The following is a 24,059-nucleotide window of genomic DNA, read 5'->3' on the forward strand; positions in this document are numbered from 1 at the left end:
GCTGGAATGAGTAGGTGTGTCCAAACTTTTGATAGGTACCGTAAGTGGTCCCCTAAATGGGGGTACTATGTACAAATAGTGCTGTAACTTCTAAACGGTTCACCTGATATGAATGAAAACACCCTTCAAATGAAAGCTGACAGTCTCCAATTTAACACCATCATCACTGTGTCACTTCTAATCGAAAGTGCTGGAGTACAGAGACAAAACAACAACAAAAATGGTCAAAATCCCAATAGTTTTGGAGCTCAATGTATTGCCTAGTTAAATAAAAGTTAAATAAAATAAATAAATCCACAATTGACACATCAATCCCTTCACTTCAATTTAAGCTATTATATAAATACTTGCAACAAAAATAATGCTCAATAGAGTATATGGGGCATTGAACAGTCAGCCTTGTGCAGACTTTGCCACGAGAAAACAGAATCAATAGAATATATTTTCTGGTTCAGGAATGGTTGTTATGTCATAATATCAGGGTTCAGATGGACCTGCAAACTGTATTGTTAGGGGATCTGAAAAAACATGCAGTCAATGGGAAATATCATTATACTCGAGTAAAGTATTTATTTTTAGGGCAATATCGGTAGAAATGTTAGAAATAGTTAGATTCAGGACCCTCGTAAGACATCATAGTAAAATTGAAGGGGTGTATTGCAAAAGGAAATAGCATTATACTGGGAAAGATAGGGAAATCTGTGGATATCGTAGGGTTGGAGTTAAGATCAGAATGAGTGGTGGATTGGCCGCTGCGGGTGAGAATCCAGCACTTGAAGAAATTAGGAATATATGTATAATTTCTTAACTACAGCTACCGTAGATGTGAGCAAGATAGCTGTAAGTAGCAGTAAACATTTTGTCGTTGTCCATTAGTTTACTCCAATTAGGGTAGGGATGGTATGGTAAGGAGAAAAAAGTATAGAGAGAAATAAAACAACATGGTTTCCATGTCTTTGATGCCATTCCATTCGCTCTCTTCCAGACATTATTATGAGCCGTCCTCCCCTCAGCAGCCTCCTGTGACAGAAACAAAGATATTTATGACTTTACCAAATTAGGATCTTACCAGGAAGCAAATAAATAAAGGGAGCGTGAGTTGTAGTTTGGTAAACCAATGTCTATGTAGTACAGAGGCACAGCCAACAGCACCTGGAATAGACCCAGGAGTATTGACATCACCTGGTGGAGAAAAGAGAGAACTGCATCTAAAGGAACTGGGACGATTACAAAAATAAGCTCTGTGGTCCGATTCTAGCCTTCTCCCAGTTCCAATCAGTCTTGATCATAAGAAATTACTTGTGCAAAATGTATGATGAGGACAATCGGGCCTTCTAGCCCTTGCTTTCACCAGTCCAATGCTTTTAAGTTCATGACGGGGAGTGAGCAAGTGATATCTGATGCATGGTGACACGATAGATATAGAAATTCCACTCTTAAGACAATTGAATGGTACAACAAGGAGGGAGAGAGCAGTCTGGTAGATGTATTGGCTATCTATATGTATGAGTGTTTAGTAATCATTCAATTCATGCCCATTACTCATTCAATTCTCTTACCGCTACAACCTCTGGGTCAAACTTGATGAAAAGGCGATGTAGTTTAGGAACATCTGTTCCTGACTCAGTGGATGACATCATCCTGAATGAAAGAGTTTGGTCCAGGAGAAAGGAGAGGAAAGAGAAATGAGAGGAAGAGAAAGGAGAGAGGAGAGGAGACATGCCTATCAGAATCAACCACAAAATGTAACCAAAACAAACACAAAATGTCATCGCAGGCACTGGAACGCAGTGTTCTATGCTTTCCAGCGTGATATATGAACTCTGCTTATTAAATGGATACTTATGGATTTTGGCAATGAGTACCTTTGCCGGCAGTTCAAACTCATGAGAAAGACACACCCTCATCCACCTACCCTCACCTTGTGCCCTTGGGGAAATCCCCGTCGCCATCTTGGAGGGTGGTCCAAAAGATTAGCCAAGCAAGGGAATAGCCGAGCAAGGGAAGTTTGCAACGTAAGCCCATCAGCCCTCGTTTTTAGTCGAGTTTGCAAGTGTACAATTATGTTCACTCTGGGGCCTGAAACTCACCATAATTCAATTTGACGACGATTGTACATCCGCTAAAAAAAGTCAGCGAAAACTTAAAAACAACATCAATGAAGAAGTCAACATACAAGTGTAAGTAAAAAACGAATGCAAATAAATTAGAAATTGTGCTACTAATGCACATGATGGCACAAACACCTCTCGTAAAAAGTAAATATGTTTTTGTTTGGTTATCTTTTGGAAATTATAGAAATAAAACATTTTCCTTCTTCAGAAGTTCCAGCTAGGCAGGCTAACGTTAGTTAGCTAATTAGTTTGCTAGCTATCATACAGTAGGCGTATATTAATTAATGATATATTTAATATAAGTAAACATGCACTCATAATTGACTGTAGCGGATATGAACTGCCCCCAAGCTACCAGTGTCTGAAAACACACTCATTGCGGGATGAACACACTGTTGCCAACTCCTCAGTAAGGAAAGTAGCGTTTGGCTGTCCTAAAAGTCACTAGAAGTCGCTAAATTACATCATCACTTAATTTGCATAATTGGCCATGTAATTGTGATGGACGCTGTAGGAGACAGGAATAACGTCGTTGGAGATACAAAAAGTGAGTAAAAAACACTAAATATGTTTAGAACTACAAATTAACTTTCTGTCGATTCTTGTTTTTTTATGTCACAATTCCAACCCTCCTCCTTTATCCGGGCTTGGGACCGGCAAAAGTGACCCAAAATAGACACTCTGGCGGAGTTACTTAGTTTTTTATTTAATTTTTTATTACACAATCTACATTAACAATCTAAATGGACCAAAAAGGGACAATAGAAAAAACTGTCAATGACAATGTGAGAAAATGATGGTAACTAGTCTGGCCCTAATTCAGGTTAAAACCTCTTTGGGCTGAGATCCCGCTAACGGGATCGATATGACAACAGCCAGTGAAAGTGCAGGGCGCCATATTCAAAACAACAGAAATCCCATAATTAAAATTCCTCAAAGATACAAGTATCTTACATCATTTTAAAGATACACTTCTTGTTAATCCCACCACAGTGTCCGATTTCAAAAAGGCTTTACAGCGAAAGCAAACCAAACGATTATGTTGTGTCAGAGTCACAAAAGAACACAGCCATTTTTCCAGCCAAAGAGAGGAGTCACAAAAAGCAGAAATAGAGATAAAATGAATCACTAACCTTTGATGATTTTCATCAGATGACACTCATAGGACTTCATGTTACATAATACATGTATGTTTTGTTCGATAAAGTACATATTTATATAAAAAAATCTGGCGTGTTACGTTCAGTAGTTCCAAAACATCTGGTGATTTTGCAGAGAGCCACATCAATTTACAGAAATACTCATAATAAACATTGATAAAATATACAACTATTATGCACGGAATTATAGATAGGGCTGATTACTGCCCCCTTTGGAGGAATTGCGTGCCCATAGTAAACAGAAAAAAAATCTGTCAAAAATTGCTAATATATGCATATAAAAATTATTATTGAATAGAAAACACTCTAAAGCTTCTAAAACCGTTTGAATTATGTCTGTATGTAAAGCAGAACTCTCAGGGCACTAATTCTCCCAAACTCTCTCTTGTCATCATAAAAGTTGGCCCAACTTTGACGTCATCGCCCCCACCCTTCCCAAGCACCTACAGTCCTGGGAACAGTTTCTATGTCTTCAGCGCGATGTCTGCTTTCAATGGGGCTTCTCATTGTGAGAATCGCGTGCTCACGAGAGTTTTGGCGGGCCGAAACCTTTCGGTCACGCGAAAAAACAGGTTACTCTCATGCGCGCTCTGCTCCGGTGATGTCTTTCTTCCAAGATTGATTAAACGACGTGTGTGTTTCTGATCGTCCTCAGGATTGCTGTGAACCTAGATAACATGCTAACGCTTGGTTCTGAACATAGTTTGACAAGTTTAGTCGACATATAATATGTAATTTCAACGTTTTGGTGCGCATCCACTCAGACTTTTTGGCTGCATTTCAACCGAAATATGTCGTGTTTGATAACCGAAAGACACAGACTTCAAAACTAAAGCTGTTTTTGGTAAGTATAAACCCTACCACGTCTTCTGATGGAAGAACAGCAAAGGTAAGGGAATATTTATGTGGTAAATTTGGGTTTCTGTGGACTCCGAGCCATAATGCTAATTTCTGAGCGCCGTCTCATATTATTACATAGTGAACGAAATCTGTAACGTTAAAAATAAATGTAACACAGCGATTGCATTTAGAAGAAGTGTATCTTTCTATATATATGTAGAACATGCATATTTAGTCAAAGTTTATGATGTGTATTCCTTGTTAGCTGACGGCATCTGCCGGAGCTATCGTCATTTCTCCGGACATTTGAGTAGCATTTCTTGAACAATGCGTCATTGTAAACAGAGATTTATGGATATATATAGCATATTATTGAAAAAAACATAAATGTACTGTGTAACATGTTATATTACTGTCATCTGAGCATATTTTGTTCAATTTGGCTATGGAAATTAGCTGTGTCTTCGGTGTGTCTTCGGTGGTGGTTTGACATAAATATGTGCTATGTTTTCGCCGTAAAACATTTTAGAAATCTGACTTGCTGGGTAGATAAACAAGTTGTTTGTCTTTCATTTGAGCTATTGGACTTGTTAATGTGTGGAGGTTAAATATTTTTAAGAATATTTTTTGCGTTCCATGCGCCACATTCCAGCTGACGGTGGGAGGGAAAGTTCCCAATTGGGACTCAAGATCCTCAACAGGTTTTAATGCAACCGCTGTGTCAGATTTAAAAAAAACTTTTGCAGAAAAAGCACACCATGCTATAATCTGAGTACGGAGGCTCAGAGACCAAAACAACACAAACAGATATCCGCCATGTTGTGTAGTCAACAGAAGTCAGAAATAGCGTTATAAATATTAACTTACCTTTGATGATCTTCATCAGAATGCACTCCCAGGAATCCCAGTTCCACAATAAATAAAACAAGAATCAACAGAAGAAGTGCAATATGACCAATATCCCACTGTGTATTCGATAGGCCAAGAGTTGAAAAACTACAAACCTCAGATTTCCCACTTCCTGGTTGGATTTTTCTCAGGTTTTTGCCTGCCATGTGAGTTTTGTTATACTCACAGACATCATTCAAACAGTTTTAGAAACTTCAGAGTGATTTCTATCCAAATATACTAATAATATGCATATCTTAGCTTCTGGGATTGAGTAGCAGGCAGTTTACTCTGGGCACCTTATTCATCCAAGCTACTCAATACTGCCCCCAGTCACAAAAAGTTAATTGGGGGTTTTCCAGGCCCCCCTCCACACACACAGGCTGTGCTGGCTTACAGAAAGAGTGGGTCATCGTCATTTTGGTCAAGGCTCTCTATGGCAGGTTCAGCAACTGAGGGAGCTGACTTAAAAGAGTAAGCAGCTGATGTGCCAAAAAGCTGCAAAACATTATCAGGCAGCTGGTGCTCATAGCAAGCCTCGCCAGACAGCTTCAGTCCATATCGAATGTACAGGATGGAGTTAAGGGTCTGCAAGGACATACGATTTCTAAGTTTGCTTTTTACCACACTCATCTGGCTGAATACTCTCTCGACTTCAGCATTGGAGTGTGGCAAGGACAACACAGACTCAGCAGCCATGGCAAGCTCTTGAAACTGGTTGATATCAGCTGCATCCCTGAACTTCCAAATCTCACTCCAGAAGCCCAGTGTGTTTTTTGTATCATTCCATTCACTAAGATGGATGGCACGCCATTGCTGGACTCAGCTGCCTTTGACTCAAAAAGGTAACCACGGTACGGTTTGGGACTGATGTATCCATCTATTGGCCCTTTGAGTACATCAACATTTGCCAGTGGATTCAGCACCCTGCTGCTCACAGACTTGATCAGGCTAACCAAGCTGTCAAGTAGCTTAAGAGGATCTACTTGCTCTCCCTCAAAAGCCTTGATAGCCAACTGTACCTCACCCAGCACTGACTTCAAAAAAGTCAGATCCAATATGTTTTGAGGATCACTGGACATGGAGTATAAAACCTCAGCCATGTAGCAGTGTTCACTGGACTTGGTGACTGCGAAATGCAGCCTAAGCTCCTCCCACTGGTCCAAAATGCATGAAACTGCGGGTTCAATGGAGAGCCAACGTGTGGCACACACCTTGGTTATCTGTAAAGGTTTCTCCCCACAGTTGATGGTCTCATATATGGCATTGTAGGCCTCCCAGTGATTTGGAGACACTGAAAACCAGTTATAAGTCTCTCGTACCAAGTACTCCACACTACGGGGGATGGTGTCATTGGAAGCGGGACTTACAGCAAGCGACAGAGAGTGGCACACACAGCGAATAACAACCAGATATTTGAGGCCATACTCCTCCTTCAGAACTTTATGGACCCCATTGTTTTTTTTTTGTTTTTAAAGGGGTGGATCAGCTAAATATTGCGGAAAGAATATTGGTTCCATCAATGTAATTGTCTGCATCATTTCCAAACCCCCATATATTTTTGGGGTAAATGTATATATCCATACACACATGCATACATATACACATATATACATACACATACCTATATAGACATACATACTTTTTTAAAGAATATACCTTTATTATTATTCCCCGCAAACCCTACCACCGATCCCCCAATTGGAGTAAACTAATAAACACTTTGGCTTTTACCTTCAATTTATACATCTTAATACACATTTTACATTCACAGTCTATTTTACAAGCGTTATTTTTTGTTTGTTTTTAGTCCTTCCTCTATTTCTGATGTCCATCCAGTTTGATTTCTATTTGTAACTGTGCTACTTCACAAAAGTTCTGAACATAGATACATTTTACAGACCCCGTATGTTCTACATGTTTTATCTTGCTATTAGTCCCTTCTGCTCCATTCAACCTCTTCCATCGATCTCTCAGCATCATCCATTTTGGATTTCTATTTGCCATATATTTTTCAACTGTGCTGTGATGCTTCACAAACGACTTGAACCTTTCTATTCTCATAGCTTCTACAGTTTGTAAATTAAAAATAAACATTTTTGCAAAAATAATTATTATATTATTGATTGATTGACTATGACTTTTCAAATCACCCAGTATTGCTGTCTGCAGCGTTAGTTCTAGGCAAATGTTGCAATTCTTCAGCCATTCCTGGACCTGTGACCAAAAACAAGCTACATATGGACAATACCAAAATAAATGATCTAATGACTCTGCCTCCTCACAGCAGAATCTGCAGAGCTGAGAAGATTGTATCCCCCATATATATAACATTCTATTAGTTGCAAGAATTCTGTATAGTAATTTAAATTGAAAAATTCAAAGTTTTACATCCGGCGTTGTTTTGCGTGTCAATTCATAAACCACGTGCCATGGACCCCATTGTTGGACCCCATTGTTAATCGCCGTCATAACAGAGGCATTGTCAGTCCCTATCCCCAGGAGTTTCAACACTTCTCGAGGAAAGCCACAACAGCACGGGCTATAGATTTGGCATCTCCTCCCTCCAACTCAACAAGTCCCAGAAATGTTGATACAGTTGTCAGTACCATATCACAACCCCCAGGTACATAGAAACCCTTACATCCATGGACTCATCGAGGAGGAGGCTGAAAACGCTGGTCACCCACATCTGCGACCAACTTTTTCAGAAAGTATGGTGCTAGAACACCGTTAATCATTTCTGGGCACTTTGTCCTGTGCATTTTGAAGTGGGTAGCAGCAGTGGAGTCTGAGAAAGCAGCTCTACATGCTTCTCCAATGTGATCACATGCCAGCATGGAACAGTGTTCAGCGATAACTAATGCCATGGTGGCCTCAGCCTTTTTTGCAGAGTCAATTTTTTTTAACCATAAATGGCAGCTTGTTTTGGGTGGAACTGTTATAAGGCTCTGCCTTTTGAGTATATTTTTGAGTTGCCATGTGTTTTTTTACTTCACTAAGTTTGTCGTAGAAATCAGCCTTCAATACAGGCAGTGTGTCTGTGTATCATCTCCAATAAACAGCTTCAACCAGCCTTTGAATTCAGGGTTTGATTCCCACTCCTTTCTGTATTTTAGAGTGTACAGTTTAGACTGAGACATGAATATCTTGCCAGCTAGATGTTTAGTTTATGTCACAGAGAGGCACGGACACAGTGGACAAGGTGAGTAAGTGACTGAGGCTGTGTGAGTCAAATGCAGTGATTTATTTTCGACAACGACCATTTTACATTTACTTCCCGCCCTGAATGTAAGCCAGCGGCGGCTTCCCGCATGCGCGATTCATTTGCAGTCCGGAAGCGGAGGGGTGAACATCTCCTGCTCTGACTGCAGCTGGGAGGGACTGCTGTGTGAGGACTGGGCCGCCTGTGAGTGCTTTGGGACGGGGGTGGGGCCCACGGCAGCACCCACTGCTTGTTGAGAAGAGTAAGAACGATACGTGCTTTCATGTCAGAGTCTCCAAAAGTCTCCGTTATTGGAGATAACACCAGAAAAAGTCACTAGTCGATTTTTTGAAAATGTGTCACTAGAGGGGGACTGAATACTCGCTAAATATAGCCGCAAAGTCGCTAAGTTGGGAACACTGGATAAACAAATGACGAATTTCCGGCCAAGGGTGGTCCGTTTAAAAATCATTCCTTCCTTCCTCCCTCTTTTTTTTGTATTTTTATTATTAACAAATATCAACAAACAAAAGAGGAATAGTCACTTGCAATATTTACATTGCCAGGAATCCTAAACAAACCAATCATATACATTAATAATACAACAATTTGTATTTCCTTCCTCCCTCGCCCCCTTGCCCAGCAAGTGTATACTCATCAGACGTCATGATACGTCATCGGAAGTGTCCACTTATTTTGAGGGCTGAGGGGATTGGGTGTGTCTTTTAACTGTTTGGACCATACATTTATCTACTTCACCAGAGTGTTTGCCAAAATCCCGAAGTATCCCTTTAAGCATGTGCATGTTTATGTTGAGCAGAAACTGAAAGAGGAGCGAAGTGCATTTGACCGAGCAATGATTTTGTATTGTGGTAATTAATGAGTGGTGTGAATGACTGGAAGAGAGAGCCAGAGACAGAGAGATTGAGATGGGGGAGAGAGAGAAGGAGAGAGAAAAGAAGAGCTAGGGAAAGGAGAGGGGGGGCGGGAAGGAGAGAGGGAAAGAGGCCGGGAGGGAGGGAGTGGGGAGAGAGAGTCCGAGAGAGGGTGAAAACCACATGTCAGAGTATGCCTAGTTCCCATTGGATATAGTGGAATGATGCCGCTGGATGAAAAACAGATGTGCGCTTGGGGAGGGAAGGGGCGGGGAGGGAGATGTATTACTATGAAATCGAGACATGGGGGCATGGTAACATTTCATTTCCAGACCAGCGACACCAAACATTATTCTAGAGCGTAGAACGCTCTCTGCGCTCTACTGGATTCGAAGTGGGGAAAGGTTGGCCTGTTTAGGCCAAGCAAACGAAATAAGAGGAGGGGAGAGGAAAGAAAGCAAAACAGTGGAAATAGCAATGAACTACGGTACGTTAACACGATCCAGCCGACTGGTCTGAAGTGTATTGATATAACATGAGGTTCAAGGCCAAATTAATGTGTGTGGGGGGGGGACAGACAGACACCATGCACACATATCCGCCATAATAGAAAGATTGGCTTCTTTTATTTATTTAATTTGCCTACATTTTATTAAACCTTTATTTAAAGATACAAGTCAGTTAAGAACAGATGTATAACGCCTATTTACCTTGCTTATTTCTCAATAACCTTGCTATGTTGCCTACACATCAATATGGCTAAACTGACATATTCTGTCGATCCCCCCTGAAGAACAGCGCAACTTCATCCACCATTTATGTAAATTCATCAGCTATTTAAAAAAATGACTTACCTTGATGAAAACAGCCCCTGTTGGATACACACGGTCCTTTTTTTTGTTGCAAAATTACCGTGTAGGTCCAGGCTGTCACAAAAAAAAACGGTTGCTACGAATGTTTATATTGACTATTGTATCACTGTCTCGCAAAACGAGGGGGTGACAGTGGGCTAGGGGTGGAGGCTTTGCACCAGTGAAAGTAAACTAATCCTACTCTGGTTGCGTTCGTGCCAAGAACGGGCGGAGACACAAAAAGTTAAAGGAACGGTCTCAGATTGGCTATGTTGCTAAATCTATTTTAATAATTCGTGAAGTAGGCAACAAGAAATTGTGTTTGTGGAATTATTCACACTAAAGTGTTTTTGTATCTGAAAGGAAAAGGTAAGATGCATCGATTATCCTAATAGGCTTTTAGATTGTATAACGGTCCGCCCTGGAGGTTTGACTTTTGTTGTCTAGTCAACCATCATTTAAATAAAGGTAGGTTGTTTAGGTTGTTTTTTTAGGAGTGATTATTTTCATTAATGACAAATATTGGTCAAGTAACAATCTCTTTAATAGCCTAACAATTGAACAGAAATGGAGTATTGTCATTTGCCTTGACTCCAAGTGCTAAAGGGCTCCAGAGCGCTAGGATGTCAGTGAGCGTGACGACGGACATCAACGCAGATAAACTGACCGACAGACAGCAGGCTCTGCTCGAGAAAGGCGAGCAGAAGGCATTGGGGGTGAGCGTCAGATGTTAACGACTATGTAGCTTTTTTATAGATGGAGATCCTACAGTAGGGGAGGTTATCATTGCATGTTGTGTTCAGCCCTGTGCATTTAGTGTCGTGTTTATTTTCTCTCACATTGTTTGAGTCAAATATGTATTTGTACATGACTCATTATATTTACTGTCTCTCTAAAGATGTCAGACCCTCAGACATTGGTTTGTGGTGAACGCCTGGAACCTAATGTGTTTGTGTCAATAAGTCAATCATAAAACCCTTTTTACATCAGCAGTTCCCACAAAGTGGTAACCGGCCTGTGTGTGTGCATGCTTGCATCAGTCTGTGTGTGTGTGTGTGTGTGTGATTGTGTATGTTCGTCTATCTACATTTATCTATCTGTGTGTGTCAGGTGTCCCAAGTAATGATTGGTGTGATGGTGATGTCCTACTCCCTCCCCCTCCTCTCCACTGAATTCACAGAGGTCGTGACCTTTGGGGTGCCCTGGTGGAGCGGCCTATCGGTAACCTAGTAACCTAACCTTCACTCATACTCACTCTCTGTACTGAGTGATTTTTGGATGATAGTGAATTATGTTTTGGGGTGGTTCCATAAGTTATTCTATCAAATGTGTTATTGTGATTACCAGGATTTTTTAAAAGTGTTGCCATCCAATTTCATTATTGTTTTATCAGATAATCCACTAATTCTTTTAACCATTGGTTATGATATTTGATTGACAATTGGGAGTTGTTTATGTCTGGTGTGTCTAGTACATAGCAGCAGGAGTCGTTGCCATAGTGATGGAGAAACACAGCAGTATGAAATTGGTGAGTATGAATACCACCTCACGGCATGCTCGCGTACACACACTCACACTAGTGATGCGCTGGGTGACTCATAACACGCAATCACCACGGTTAAATCCGCGGGGTGTCCAGGTTTAGGGCAATGACGTATATAAACTCTGGATCACTGATGCTATTTATTGGCCAATGAGAGGCTTTGAAGCCACCGGTCGGCCATGTTGGCCTTCTCAGAAAAGCAGTCCTCCATAGAGAGAAATAGTAATGGCGTCTTTTTGTTGGCACTAACTCTGCCATGGTTCATTGGACAAAGCCTATGGGGGAAATGAATGGCGTTTTTGTAGGGTTTTTGTTTAAAACCTCTTAAGGATCGGAACCTTTTTTCAACTGCCTGTAGTTCAGGACCTGAAGCAAGGATATGCATATTCTTGATACCATTTGAAAGGAAACACTGAAGTTTGTGGAAATGGGAAATTAATGTAGGAGAATTACATTAGATCTGGTAAAATATAATAGAAATAAAAAAACATCCCAAATATACCATCATTTTAGAAATGCAATTAAAAGGCCAGACAGTGATCAGTGTGTGTGCAAAGTTTCAGACTGATCCAGTGAAGAATTATATCACTACACAATATTTTGTGTCAAGTCTGCCAGAAGTTTGACCAAATGTGCAGAATTGGTTAATTTATAAATGTTCAAGTACATTCAAACTTTATTTAACTGGGCAAGTCATTTAAGAACAAATTCTTATTTTACCATGACCACGTACCCCGGCCAAACCCTCCCCTAACGACGCTGGGCCAACTGAGCGCTGCCCTATGGGACTCCCGATCACTTCTGGGTGTGATACAGCCCAGAATCGAACCAGGGACTGTAATTTGAAAGGAAACACTGAGATGCAATGCCTTAGACCGCTGCACAACATGGGAGCCTAACATCACCTTACACAACTATAGAGAGCATACAAAAATGCTATGGTAATAAAAAATGTAAGTTTACACACTCCCAGGAATGTCATACATGATGGATCATTAGCTTCCCTACAGAAAAGACACTAACCTTCACACATCTAGATGGCTGGACGGGGTGGGTGTGGAGCCCGAGACAGGAGGGGGGGTCAAACTGTAGAACTCAGTTCCTACATTTGAATATGAAAATTGATTTTATCAAACAAAACTACGCTACATGTTATCTCTGGGACCCTCAGTAATCCAAATCAGAGCAAGATTACTGAATGTAAGTACATTATTTACCTTCAGAGGTGAATGTACCAAACCAGTTGCCATGACAAAAGCATTTTGTTGTTGTGCACTATCCTCAAACAATAGCATGGTATTCTTTCGCTGTAATAGCTACTGTAAAATGGAAACTGCAGTTAGATTAACAATAACAATAAGTATCATTTAAAAGTCTGCATTAAGGTGTCTGTAATAGAATAGACATGGCCAAAACTAAAGTAGACATTTATAAATGCATTTCTATAGCTTCCAAACATTTTTTTTTTACCACGATGTTGGAGTGCCAAGATGGAGGCACTGTGTCTTCAAAACAGCGCCCCCTGTCATCTAGTGTTTATATATAAATCATTAGTTTAGAGTTATGAAATATTATGCAAATAAAGGGGCAGGTAGGTGGCAGTCGGGTTGAATAAAGAGAAAAGAATACAAACAAATCTATAAATGTATCATTGTTGCGCAATTTATATCTAGGTCTATAGACTACATTGAGGTTTTTCTTTCATGTTTTTGGCATTAGTTACAAAAGCCTAAACTTTAAGGCCTAACTTTACGCGCGCCGAAAATCCTACACGCCAAACGTTTTTTGGGAACACACATCGAACCAAAAAGGACAAATACCCGGAGTTTAATTTTTTTTTAAAGAAAAGCTGCATAATAGAGAGTTGAAAATACAGAGAAGGGAGGGCCAGAAAAGTCATGTTTGGGAAAGATTTGTTCAGATCGGTTTAATAGAAAGTGAAATCTGGACACTAACTGTAGGTTTATAACTTCTCACATAGTCTTAATATTAACTCCTGCTGAATTAAGCAGTTCTTCAGTAAAATGATACACCAAATGTACATTTTGACTCGGGAACAGGAAGTAGAGAAATATGATTGATTCATTTCAGAATCTTGAGAGAATGGGAATGCACAGTTAGGGACCGTCTGTAGAGCAGCGATCTATCAGTGTCATTAAAGCTGATAGTATTTCAACTACAAAAGCTGAAATAAATCATAAATATGAAATCTTATCAGAAACGTGTTGGGTCATATTCACAGCTTTCAATTTCCTTACAACCGGTCAAACTGATTCTGGTGAGCAAGGGTTTATTTAGTTTACATATAATGACAAAAGAGAAGCTGCATGTATCCAATTATAGACAAGTTGACTCCCAAATATCCTATCAAAATTATAAACAGAAACATATCTAAATTAGTTACAAAAAGAATCCTGCACCCCCTGTCAAATATTTTTTCCACCATCTCTGACTCTAGCCTACAGCACATGTATTTATTTATTTGTGGGTCGGGTGCTGGCCTCAGATTTTCACTTTATCACAGGTAGTCACACACACACACACCCTACGTTATAAAAATGTACATGATGATCAATGAGGTCTGGCCCCTGATTCCCACCCCTATCTCTTCCTCCCTCTCGCTCTCTTTTTCTCTCCCTCCCTCCCTCCAGCTGGGTGTGTGTATGGTGGTGACACTGGTGGCCATTTTGGTTTCTCTCCTGGCCCTCATCTTCTACTTCATCGACCTCCACAACAATCCAGAGACACCGTGTAACCACCCCCTGGCCCCCGCAACACACTACATACAGGTGTATGAATGTGACCACCAGCACTATGCCACTGTGAGTACCTCTTTCATCATTGGTCTGTCTGTGTGTGTGTGTGTGTGTTGCCACATTGTAGAATAATAGTGAAGACATCAAAACTATGAAATGACACATATGGAATCATGTAGTAACCAAAAAAGTCTTAAACAAATCTAAATATATTTTATATTTGAGATTCTTCAAAGTAGCCACCCTTTGCCTTGATGACAGCTTTGCACACTCTTAGCATTCTCTCAACTTAATGAAGTAGTCACCTGGAATGCATTTCAATTAACATGTGTTGTAAGGGTTTTCCTGCGGTGAAGGAGAAGCGGACCAAAATGCAGCGTGATGGTTATTCATGTTCTTTAATAAAGGAACTAGACATGAAATAACTAACAAAACAATAAATGTGCGAAAACCTAAACAGTCCTATCTGATGCAAACACAGAGACAGGAACAATCACCCACAAACACACAGTGAAACCCAGGCTACCTAAGTATGATTCTCAATCGAAACACTCCACAGAAACGGCCAACTGCTTTCTTCTGGAAAATGTGAAGTCCAAGATGGACAAAGGGGGTGCTGTTGGGGCTGTGTTTCTGGACCTAAGGAAGGCTTTTGATACTGTTAACCATGAGATTCTCATCACAAAATTGTCCAAGTTCAACTTTTCCCCTGATGCCTTGAGATGGATGAAATCATACCTTGAAGGCAGAACTCAGTGTGTCAGAGTGAGCAATGAGCTGTCGCCCACTCGTAGCTATGATGTGGGCGTGCCCCAAGGGTCAATACTGGGGCCCCTCCTGTTCAGCCTGTACATTAATGATCTGCCTTCTGTCTGTACTGGGTCTGAAGTTCAAATGTATGCAGATGATACAGTGATATATGTGCATGCAAAGAGCAAACAACAAGCTGCACAAGAACTCACTACTGTAATGGTCCAGGTTACAAAGTGGCTCAGTGACTCGTGTCTGCATCTCAATGTGAAAAAAACTGTTTGCATGTTCTTCACAAAGAGGGCAACAGATGCTACTGAGCCAGATGTCTATGTGTCAGGGGAGAAGCTCCAGGTGGTATCCGATTTTAAGTACCTTGGCATCATACTTGATTCCAACCTCTCTTTTAAAAAGCATGTGAAAAAGGTAATTCAAATAACCAAATTCAACCTCGCTAATTTCCGATTTATACAAAATTGTTTGACTACAGAGGTAGCAAAACTGTACTTCAAATCTATGATACTCCCCCACTTAACATACTGCTTGACTAGTTGGGCCCAAGCTTGCTGTACAACATTAAAACCTATTCAGTCTGTCTACAAACAGGCTCTCAAAGTGCTTGATAGGAAGCCCAATAGCCATCATCATTGTCACATCCTTAGAAAGCATGAGCTCTTGAGTTGGGAAAATCTTGTGCAATACACCAACGCATGTCTTGTATTCAAGATCCTTAATGGCCTGGCTCCCCCTCCACTCAATATTTTTGTTAAACAGAAAACCCAGACATATGGCAGCAGATCCACAAGGTCTGCCATGAGAGGTGACTGTATAGTTCCCCTAAGGAAAAGCACCTTTAGTAAATCTGCATTCTCTGTGAGAGCTTCCCATGTCTGGAATACACTGCCATCAGACACACATAACTGCACCACATATCACACTTTCACAAAATGCTTGAAGACATGGCAAAAGGTCAATCAGATTTGTGAACATGGTCCTTAGCTGTGTGTTGCCGCTCTCCATGTTGTCTGTTGTCTGTAGCTTGTGAGGTGTGGAAACACTTTGTTGCTTTTATGAATTTTGTCTTGCTGCTTTTTGTTCTATGTTGCTCTGTCTGTATGCTACGTCTTGCTTGTCCTATGTTGCTATGTCTTGCTTGTTCTATGTTGCTATTGTCTATATTGTAATTGTTTTTAATAACCTGCCCAGGGACTGCGGTTGAAAATTAGCCGGCTGGCTAAAACCGGCACTTTTACTGAAACGTTGATTAATGTGCACTGTCCCTGTAAAAAATAAAAAATAAACTCAAACTCAAACTCAATCAGAGACAACTAATGACACCTGCCTCTGATTGAGAACCATACTAGGCCGAAACATAGAAATACCCAAAACCTAGAAAAACAAACATAGACTGCCCACCCAACTCACGCCCTGACCATACTAAATAAATACAAAACAAAGGAAATAAAGATCAGAACATGACAGGTGTTCTTTGTTAAAAGTTCATTTAACTTCTTAATGCATTTGAGCCAATCAGTTGTGTTGTGACAAGGTAGGGTTGGTATACAGAAGATAGCCCTATTTGGTAAAAGACCAAGTACATGACAAGAACAGCTCAAATAAGCAAAGAGAAACTATAGTCCATCTTTAAGACATGAAGGTCAGTCAATCCGGAAAATTTGAAGAACTTTGAAAGTTACCTCAAGTGCAGTCGCAAAAACCATCAAGCGCTATGATGAAACTGGCTCTAAATGAGGACCGCCACAGGAAAGGAAGACCCAGAGTTACCTCTGCTGCAAAGGATAAGCTCATTAAAGTTAAATGCACCTCAGATTGCAGCCCAAATAAATACATCACAGAGATCAAGTAACAGACGCATCTCAACATCAACTGTTCAGAGGAGACCGCGTGAATCAGGCCTTCACTATGTGAAAATGGTGCTGACAGAGAGGGCTGCCGTGCTTCTAGCTCTTAGGAAACTCTGCAGTATTATAATTTTTTATCTATTATTTCTTACATTATTAGCCCAATGCTGTTCATTGACTAGGCGCGCACACCACCCACCGCTTCAGAAGTATATTACTTACTAATGTTCAGTCTCTGGATAATAAAGCTGACAAGCTTAGGGCGAGGATTTCTTTGCAGAGAGACATCAGGGATGGTAACATATTTTGTTTCACAAAACATGGCTCTCTCGGGATAAACTGTCTGAGCCCGTCCAGCCAGTTGGGTTCTCAGTTCATTGTGCAGACAGGAATAAATATCTCTCTGGAAAAGTGCGGGGGTGTATGTTTCATGATTAATGACTCATGGTGGGATGTTGATAACATACAGGAAGTCCTTTTGTTCACCCGACCTAGAATACTTCACAATCAAATGCCGACCGTATTATCCCCCAAGAGAATTCTCTTCGGTTATAGTCACAGCCGTGTATATCCCCCCTCAAGCCGATACCACGATGGCCCTGAAATAACTTCACTGGACTTTATGCAAACTGGAAACCACATATCCCGAGGCTGCATTTATTGTAGCTGGAGATTTTAACAAAGTAAATTTGAGGAAAGGCTGCCGAAGTTCTATCAACACATTGACTGTAGTACTCACGCTGCTAAAACACTCAACCACTATTACCCATGTTAAGGACTATTCAACACTGGTCTGACCAATCGGAATCCACGCTTCAAGATTGTTTTGATCACGCGGACTGAGATATGTTCCCGGGTAGCCTCCAATAATAACATGGACGATTATACTGATACGGTGACTGAGTTTATCAGGAGGTGTATAGGAGATGTTGTACCCACTGTGACTATTAAAATCTACTCTAACCAGAAACCTGGATAGATGGTAGCATTTGCGCAAAACTGAAAGTACGTATCACCGCAAGGTAACTGGGAATATGGCAGAATACAAACAGTGTAGTTATTCCCTCAGCAAAGCAATCAAACAGGCAAAACATCAGTATAGAGACAAAGTGGAGTTGCAATTCAACGGCTCAGACACAAGATGTGGCAGGGTCTACAGACAATCACGGACTACAAAAGGAAAACCAGCCACGTTGCGGACACCAACGTCTTGCTTTCGGACAATCTAAACACCTTCTTCGCCCGCTTTGAGGATAACACAGTGCCACCAACGCGGCCCGCTACCAAGGACTGTGGTCTCTCCTTCCCCCGTGGCCAATGTGAGTAAAACATTTAAGCGTGTTAACCCTCGCAAGGCTGCCTTGCTTTGAGAGACTAGTCAATTATCATATCACCTCTACCTTATCTGTCACCCTAGACCCACTTCAATTTGTTTACCACCCCAATAGATCCACAGACGATGCAATCACCATTGCATTGCACACTGCCCTATCCCATCTGGACAAGAGGAATACCTACGTAAGAATGCTGTTCATTGACTATAGCTCAGCAACAGTGCCTCTTCAAACTCAGGAGGCTGAAGAAATTTGGCTTGGCACCTAAAACCCTCACAAACTTTTACAGATGCACAATTACAAGCATCCCATTGGACTGTATCACCGCCTGGTACGGCAAAGGCCAAAAAGATAATCAAGGATAGCAACCACCCGAGCCACTACCTGTTCACCCCACTATCATACAGAAGGCGAGGTCAGTACACGTGCATCAAAGCTGGGACCGAGAGACTGAAAAACAGCTTCTATCTCAAGGCCATCAGACTGTTAAATAGCCATCACTAGCACATTAGAGGCTGCTGCCTATCTAAATAGACTTGGAATCACTGGCCACTTGAATAAATAGAACACTAGTCACTTTAATGTTTACATGTTTTGCATTACTCATCTCATATGTATATACTGTATCTTAGTCAATGCCGCTCTGACATTGCTCGTCCATATATTTATTTATTCATAATTCCAGTCCTTTACTTAGATTTGTGTGTATTGGGTATATGTTGTGACATTGTTAGATATTACTGCACTGTCAGAGCAAGAAACACAATTTCGCTACACTCACAATAACATCTGCTAAACACGTGTATGTGACCAATACAATTTGATTTGATTCGAATTGCTGCAAAGAAACCACTATTAAAGGACACCAATAATAATAAGAGACTTGCTTGGGCCAAGAAACACGAGCAATTGACATTATACCAGTTGAAATCTGTCCTTTGGTCTGATTAGTCCAAATTTGAGATTTTTGGTTCTAAGCGTTGTGTCTTTGTGAGACGCAGAGTAGGTGAACAGATGATCTCCACATGTGTGGATCCCACCACGAGGCATGGAGGAGGAGGAGTGATGGTGTGGGGGTGCTTTGCGGGAGACATTGTCGGTGATTTATTTAGAATTCAAGGCACACTTAACCATTATGGCTAACGCAGCATTCTGCAGCGATACGCCATCCCATCTGGTTTGCGCTTAGTGGGACTATCATTTGTTTTTCAACAGGACAATGACCCAACACACACCTCCAGGCTGTGTAAGGGATATTTGACCAAGAAGGAGAGTGATGGAGTGCTGCATCAGATGACTTGGCCCCCACAATCACACAACCTCAACCCAATTGAGATGGTTTGGGATGAGTTTGACCGCAGAGTGAAGGAAAAGCAGCCAACAAGTGCTCAGCATATGTGGGAACACCTTCAAGACTGTTGGAAAAGTATTTCTCATGAAGCTGGTTGAGAGTGCAAAGCTGTCATAAAGGCAAAGTGTGGCTACTTTAAAGAATCTAGAATATAAAATATATTTTGTCACACTGGTATAAAGGATTTGGAGACAGGCTCAGGAATACACAATAGGGTTTTTTAATACGCCCAAAACAAACACTTATACAAAACACTGGACTGTACCCAAACAAAAGAGTGAGGGTAAACCTTGTTGAATGGCATGGGCTGATACCCGTAATACACAATATATAAAGCACGTAGCATAACAGCTGCACCAACGCATATGTACTCACACGACCAACGGACATGGGAACAATAACCGACAAAGACAGAGGGAACAGAGGGCACATATATAACATACTAATCAGGGGAAATGGGAACCAGGTGTGTTTGTAATCAGACAACACAGTCCTGGGTTGATGATAATGAATCCTGTTCTTCACTGAACTGGAAAGCCGGCGACGTAGACCTCCGGAACTGGTGAACAGAATGAGCAGCAATACCGGGGGGATCTGTGACAGTACACCCCCCTGGCGCGCTGCACGACCACAGGGGCACAGGGCGGGGCGGTCTGGGCGCCGACGTTGAAAATCCCTGGACAGTTAAGCTTCCAGGATGTCCACCGCAGGAACCCAGCACCGCTCCTCTGGGCCCAGTCGATGAGGTACTGGAGATGCCCCTCCCGACACCTCGAATCCAGAACCGAGTACGCTGGACCTCCCTCGATGTCCAGAGGAGGAGGCGGGGCGTCACTGGGTCCAGCCTCAGCAAGGGAACCAGGCACCACTGGCCTGAGGAGAGACACGTGAAAGGTTGGGTTAATTCAGTAATCAACAGGGAGTTGTAAATGGTACGTAACCTTATTACCCCTCCTCAGGACTTTAAACAGCCACACAAACCACAGGCTCAGCTTCTGGCAGGGAAGGCTGAGGGGCAGGTTCCGGGTGGAGAGCCAGACCCGGTCACCTGGGAGAAAACTGGGGTGGCGGTCGAACAATTCCTTGTGCCGACGCACGGTGCACTGGAGACGAGTGTGCGCAGCGTTCAAATCAAATCAAATTTTATTAGTCACATGCACCGAATGCAATAGTGAAATGCTTACGAGCCCCTATCCAATAGTGCACTTTCAAAAAATACGGATAAGAAGAGAAAAGTAACGAAAGTAATGTAACTACTGAAAGAGCAGCAGTAAATAAATAATATATACAGGGGGTGCCAGTACAGCATCAATGTGCGGGGGCACCGGTTAGTTGAGGTAGTATGTACATGTAGGTAGAGTTAATTAAAGTAACTATGCATAGATGACAACAGAGAGTGGCAGTGGGGGGGCAATGCAAATAGTTTGGGTAGCCATTTGACTAGATGTTCAGCAGTCTTATGACTTGGGGGTAGAAGCTGTTCAGAAGCCACTTGGACCTAGACTTGGCGTTCCGGTACAGTTTGCTGTGTGGTAGCAGAGAGAACAGTCTATGACTAGGGTGGCTGGAGTCTTTGACAATTTTTATGGCCTGATATAGAGGTCCTGGATGGCAGGAAGCTTGGCCCCAGTGATGTACTGTGTCGTTCGCACTACCATCTGTAGTGGTCAGGATGTGCCACGGGAGCAGTGTTGAAACGTGCCTTCAGCATCTCGAACGCCCTCTCCGCCTCCACCGTCCAACTAAGCCGCTGGGGACCTCCTCTCAGCAGGGAGGTGAGAGGTGCGACCACCGTGCTGGAGCCCCGGATGAACCTCCGGAAACAGTTGGCGAACCGTAGGAATCGCTGGACTGCTTTCACGGAACTGGGGATGGGCAATCACCTGACTGCGCTGACATGTTGCTCCTCCATCTCCACTCCCGCAGTGGAGATGAGATAGCCCAAAAAGAACATGGACTGCTGGAAAAACAAACATTTCTCCTGTTTAACATATAGATCATGCTCCAACAGTCTTCTCAGCACAGACCTGACTAACGAGACATGCTGAACGCAGTCAGCAGAATAGACCAAAATGTCATCTATACAGACCACTACGCCCCATCCCAGCATGTCCCGAAACACTTCGTTGATGAAGGCCTGGAAGATTGAAGTAGCATTAGACAGGCCAAAGAGCATTACGAGATACGAGATAATGACCCGTGGTCGTGGAAAAAGCAGTCGTCCATTCATCGCCTGCACGATTGCGCACTAGATTGTAGGCGATCCTCAAGTCCAGCTTCGTGAAGTACTGCGCCCCGTGCATTTGTTTGATGATGGTTGGAATGAGTCTCCCATCTTTCTTCTTTACAAAAAAGAAGCTTGAGGATGCTGGTGAATTAGAGGGGTGGATAAAACATTGCTGGAGACTCTCCTGTACATAGGTCTCCATGGACTCAGTCTCCTCATAGGAGAGGGGATAGACATGTCCTCTCTAGAGGGCTGCGTCAGACAACAGGTCAATGGCACAGTCCCAGGGGTGATGGGGAGGCAGGTGTGTAGCCTGGGTCTTTGAGAAAATCCGGTGCAGATCCTGGTACTCCTCCGGTAAATCCACTCGAGGAGCACAGTCCGGACTTTCCACCGTAGTGGTGTTGACAGACACCGTGAAACACCTCCCGCGACCAACCCAGCAGTCTCCTCTCGGACCAGGAAATATCCGGGTTATGAAAGCTCAACCAAGGGAGACCTAAAACAATGGGGTGCGTGGGGGTGTCTATAAACAAGAAAGTGATATGTTCTGAATGAGTGACATGGGTCAGCAAAGAAACAGAAACAGTAATGTGTGGTACGAGACCTGTCTCGAACTGGAATGGGTGACTATAGGGGAACTAAAGGAATGCGTAATGCAGTGGCCAGTGCGCTAACTAAGAGATTCCCAGCAGCTCCGGAATCAATCAGAGCTAACGGGAGTGCAAGGCTAGGGTACTCAGGAAATTTAACGGGAAAACACACTGGTTGATTTGACAGACAAGGAGAAGCGACCTTGCCTCCTACCTGGGTTGGCGCAGAGGAATTTTCTGGCTTGTCACCTCCTCGCCTCCTAGTGGATAGAGAGCAGGTCAGGGAGAAATGAGTCTGTTCTCCACAATAGAAGTAGAGGCCCAGATTCCTCCTCCTCCTATGCTCTGCCTCGGGCAAACGTGCCGAGCCCACCTCCATCGGCTCTGGCCATGGAGCAGGGGTAGCCATGGGCTCTGAATTCCGCGCAGGTCTTCTTCTGGACCGCAGGAGATTGTCCAACCGGATCACCATGCTGATGAGCTGGTTGAATGACAGGTTGTCATCACGGCAGGCTAACTCCAGCTGTACCTCCTCCCGCAGTCCGCTGCGGAAAACGGTGACCAGAGCCAACTCGTTCCATCCGGTGGAGGCTGCGATGGTCCGGAACTCCAGGGCGAACTCCGAGGCGGTCCTAGATCCCTGGAGTAGTCGGAGTACACGCTCACCCTCCTCTCGGCCCTCCACAGGATGATCAAACACTGAGTGGAAGAGGAGGGTGAAGCGCTCATAGGACGCGACCTCGGGTCCACCTATCTCCCAGACCGCGGCACCCCAGTCCAGAGCCCGTCCGGTCAGTGCCGAGATGGCAACCCTGTCTCTTCTGGAAACAGCCCCGGCATAGCGAGCGAGGTACAGGTCACATTGTAGAAGGAACCTCTTGCATCTTGCTGGTGCGCCGTTGAAGCACTGTGGGAGGAACAGGGGTGTTCCACGGACCGACTCCAATGGAACAGAGGTAGGTCATGATGTGAGAGCTGGTACCGGGATCGGTGCTAGAGACTGGAGGGACTGCACACTCCCCTCCAAGCACAGGATGGTTGCCAGAACACTTTTCATGGCGATACCGAGTCTGAGTCTGGAGAGACAGTCCTCGTGGTGCTGTACTGTCCCTACAATGGTCGCCAGCTCGGCCTTTCCTGCTGTCTCCATTTCGGGGTTGGTTATTCTGTCACGTGGGTATAAAAGATTTGGAAACAGGCGCAGGAATACACAATAAGGGTTTTTAATACACCCAAAACAAAACACGTATACAAAGCACTGGGCTGTACCCAAACAAAAGAGCGAGGGTAAACCTTGTTGAACGACATGGGACGATACCCGTAAAACACAAAATATAAAGCACGCAGCATAACAGCTGCACCAACTCATAGGTACTCACATGACCAACGGATATGGGAACAATAACCGACAAAGACTGAGGGAACAGGGGGCACATATATAACATACTTATCAGGGGAAATGGGAACCAGGGGTGTCTAATCAGACAAGACTGTCTGGGGTTGATGATAATGAATCCCGTTCAGTGAAGCCTAGAAAGCCGGTGACGTAGACCTCCGGAACTGGTGAACAGAATGAGTAGCAGTACCGGGGATCATCCATGACAGATTTGTTTAACCTCTCTAGGGTATGTGGGACGCTAAGCGTCCCACCTGGCCAACATCCAGTGAGATTGCAGAGCGCCAAATTCAAATACAGAAATACTCATTATA

The 24,059-nt window shown here is 42.9% G+C and overlaps 1 protein-coding gene and 1 long non-coding RNA gene across 6 annotated transcripts in view; one reads left to right on the plus strand and one right to left on the minus strand.

Moving 5' to 3' along the window:
• Positions 1-10,114, minus strand: LOC112261363. The gene is made up of 3 exons (XR_002955163.2): positions 9,937-10,114; positions 1,560-1,641; positions 1-1,020 (listed from the first exon to the last, which is right to left on the minus strand). It is a non-coding gene; the product is annotated as an uncharacterized LOC112261363 (long non-coding RNA).
• The window catches only part of LOC112261362 (membrane-spanning 4-domains subfamily A member 12), a 22,233-nt gene continuing 7,540 nt past the window's right edge, over positions 9,367-24,059 (plus strand). For 2 of the 5 annotated variants that reach the window (XM_024436637.2, XM_024436641.2), the window contains exons 1-5: positions 10,104-10,302; positions 10,532-10,649; positions 11,044-11,154; positions 11,405-11,461; positions 14,128-14,298. In XM_024436637.2, the coding sequence (XP_024292405.1) occupies positions 10,557-10,649; positions 11,044-11,154; positions 11,405-11,461; positions 14,128-14,298 (432 nt within the window). In that variant the 5' untranslated portion in view covers positions 10,104-10,302; positions 10,532-10,556. Of the gene's footprint in view, positions 9,570-10,103; positions 10,402-10,498; positions 10,650-11,043; positions 11,155-11,404; positions 11,462-14,127; positions 14,299-24,059 lie in introns of those variants that run through there. The other 3 variants (XM_024436640.2, XM_024436638.2, XM_024436639.2) reach the window with 3 other exon arrangements.

This window comes from Oncorhynchus tshawytscha, linkage group LG11, assembly GCF_018296145.1.
Source record: "Oncorhynchus tshawytscha isolate Ot180627B linkage group LG11, Otsh_v2.0, whole genome shotgun sequence".
Taxonomy (NCBI): domain Eukaryota; kingdom Metazoa; phylum Chordata; class Actinopteri; order Salmoniformes; family Salmonidae; genus Oncorhynchus; species Oncorhynchus tshawytscha.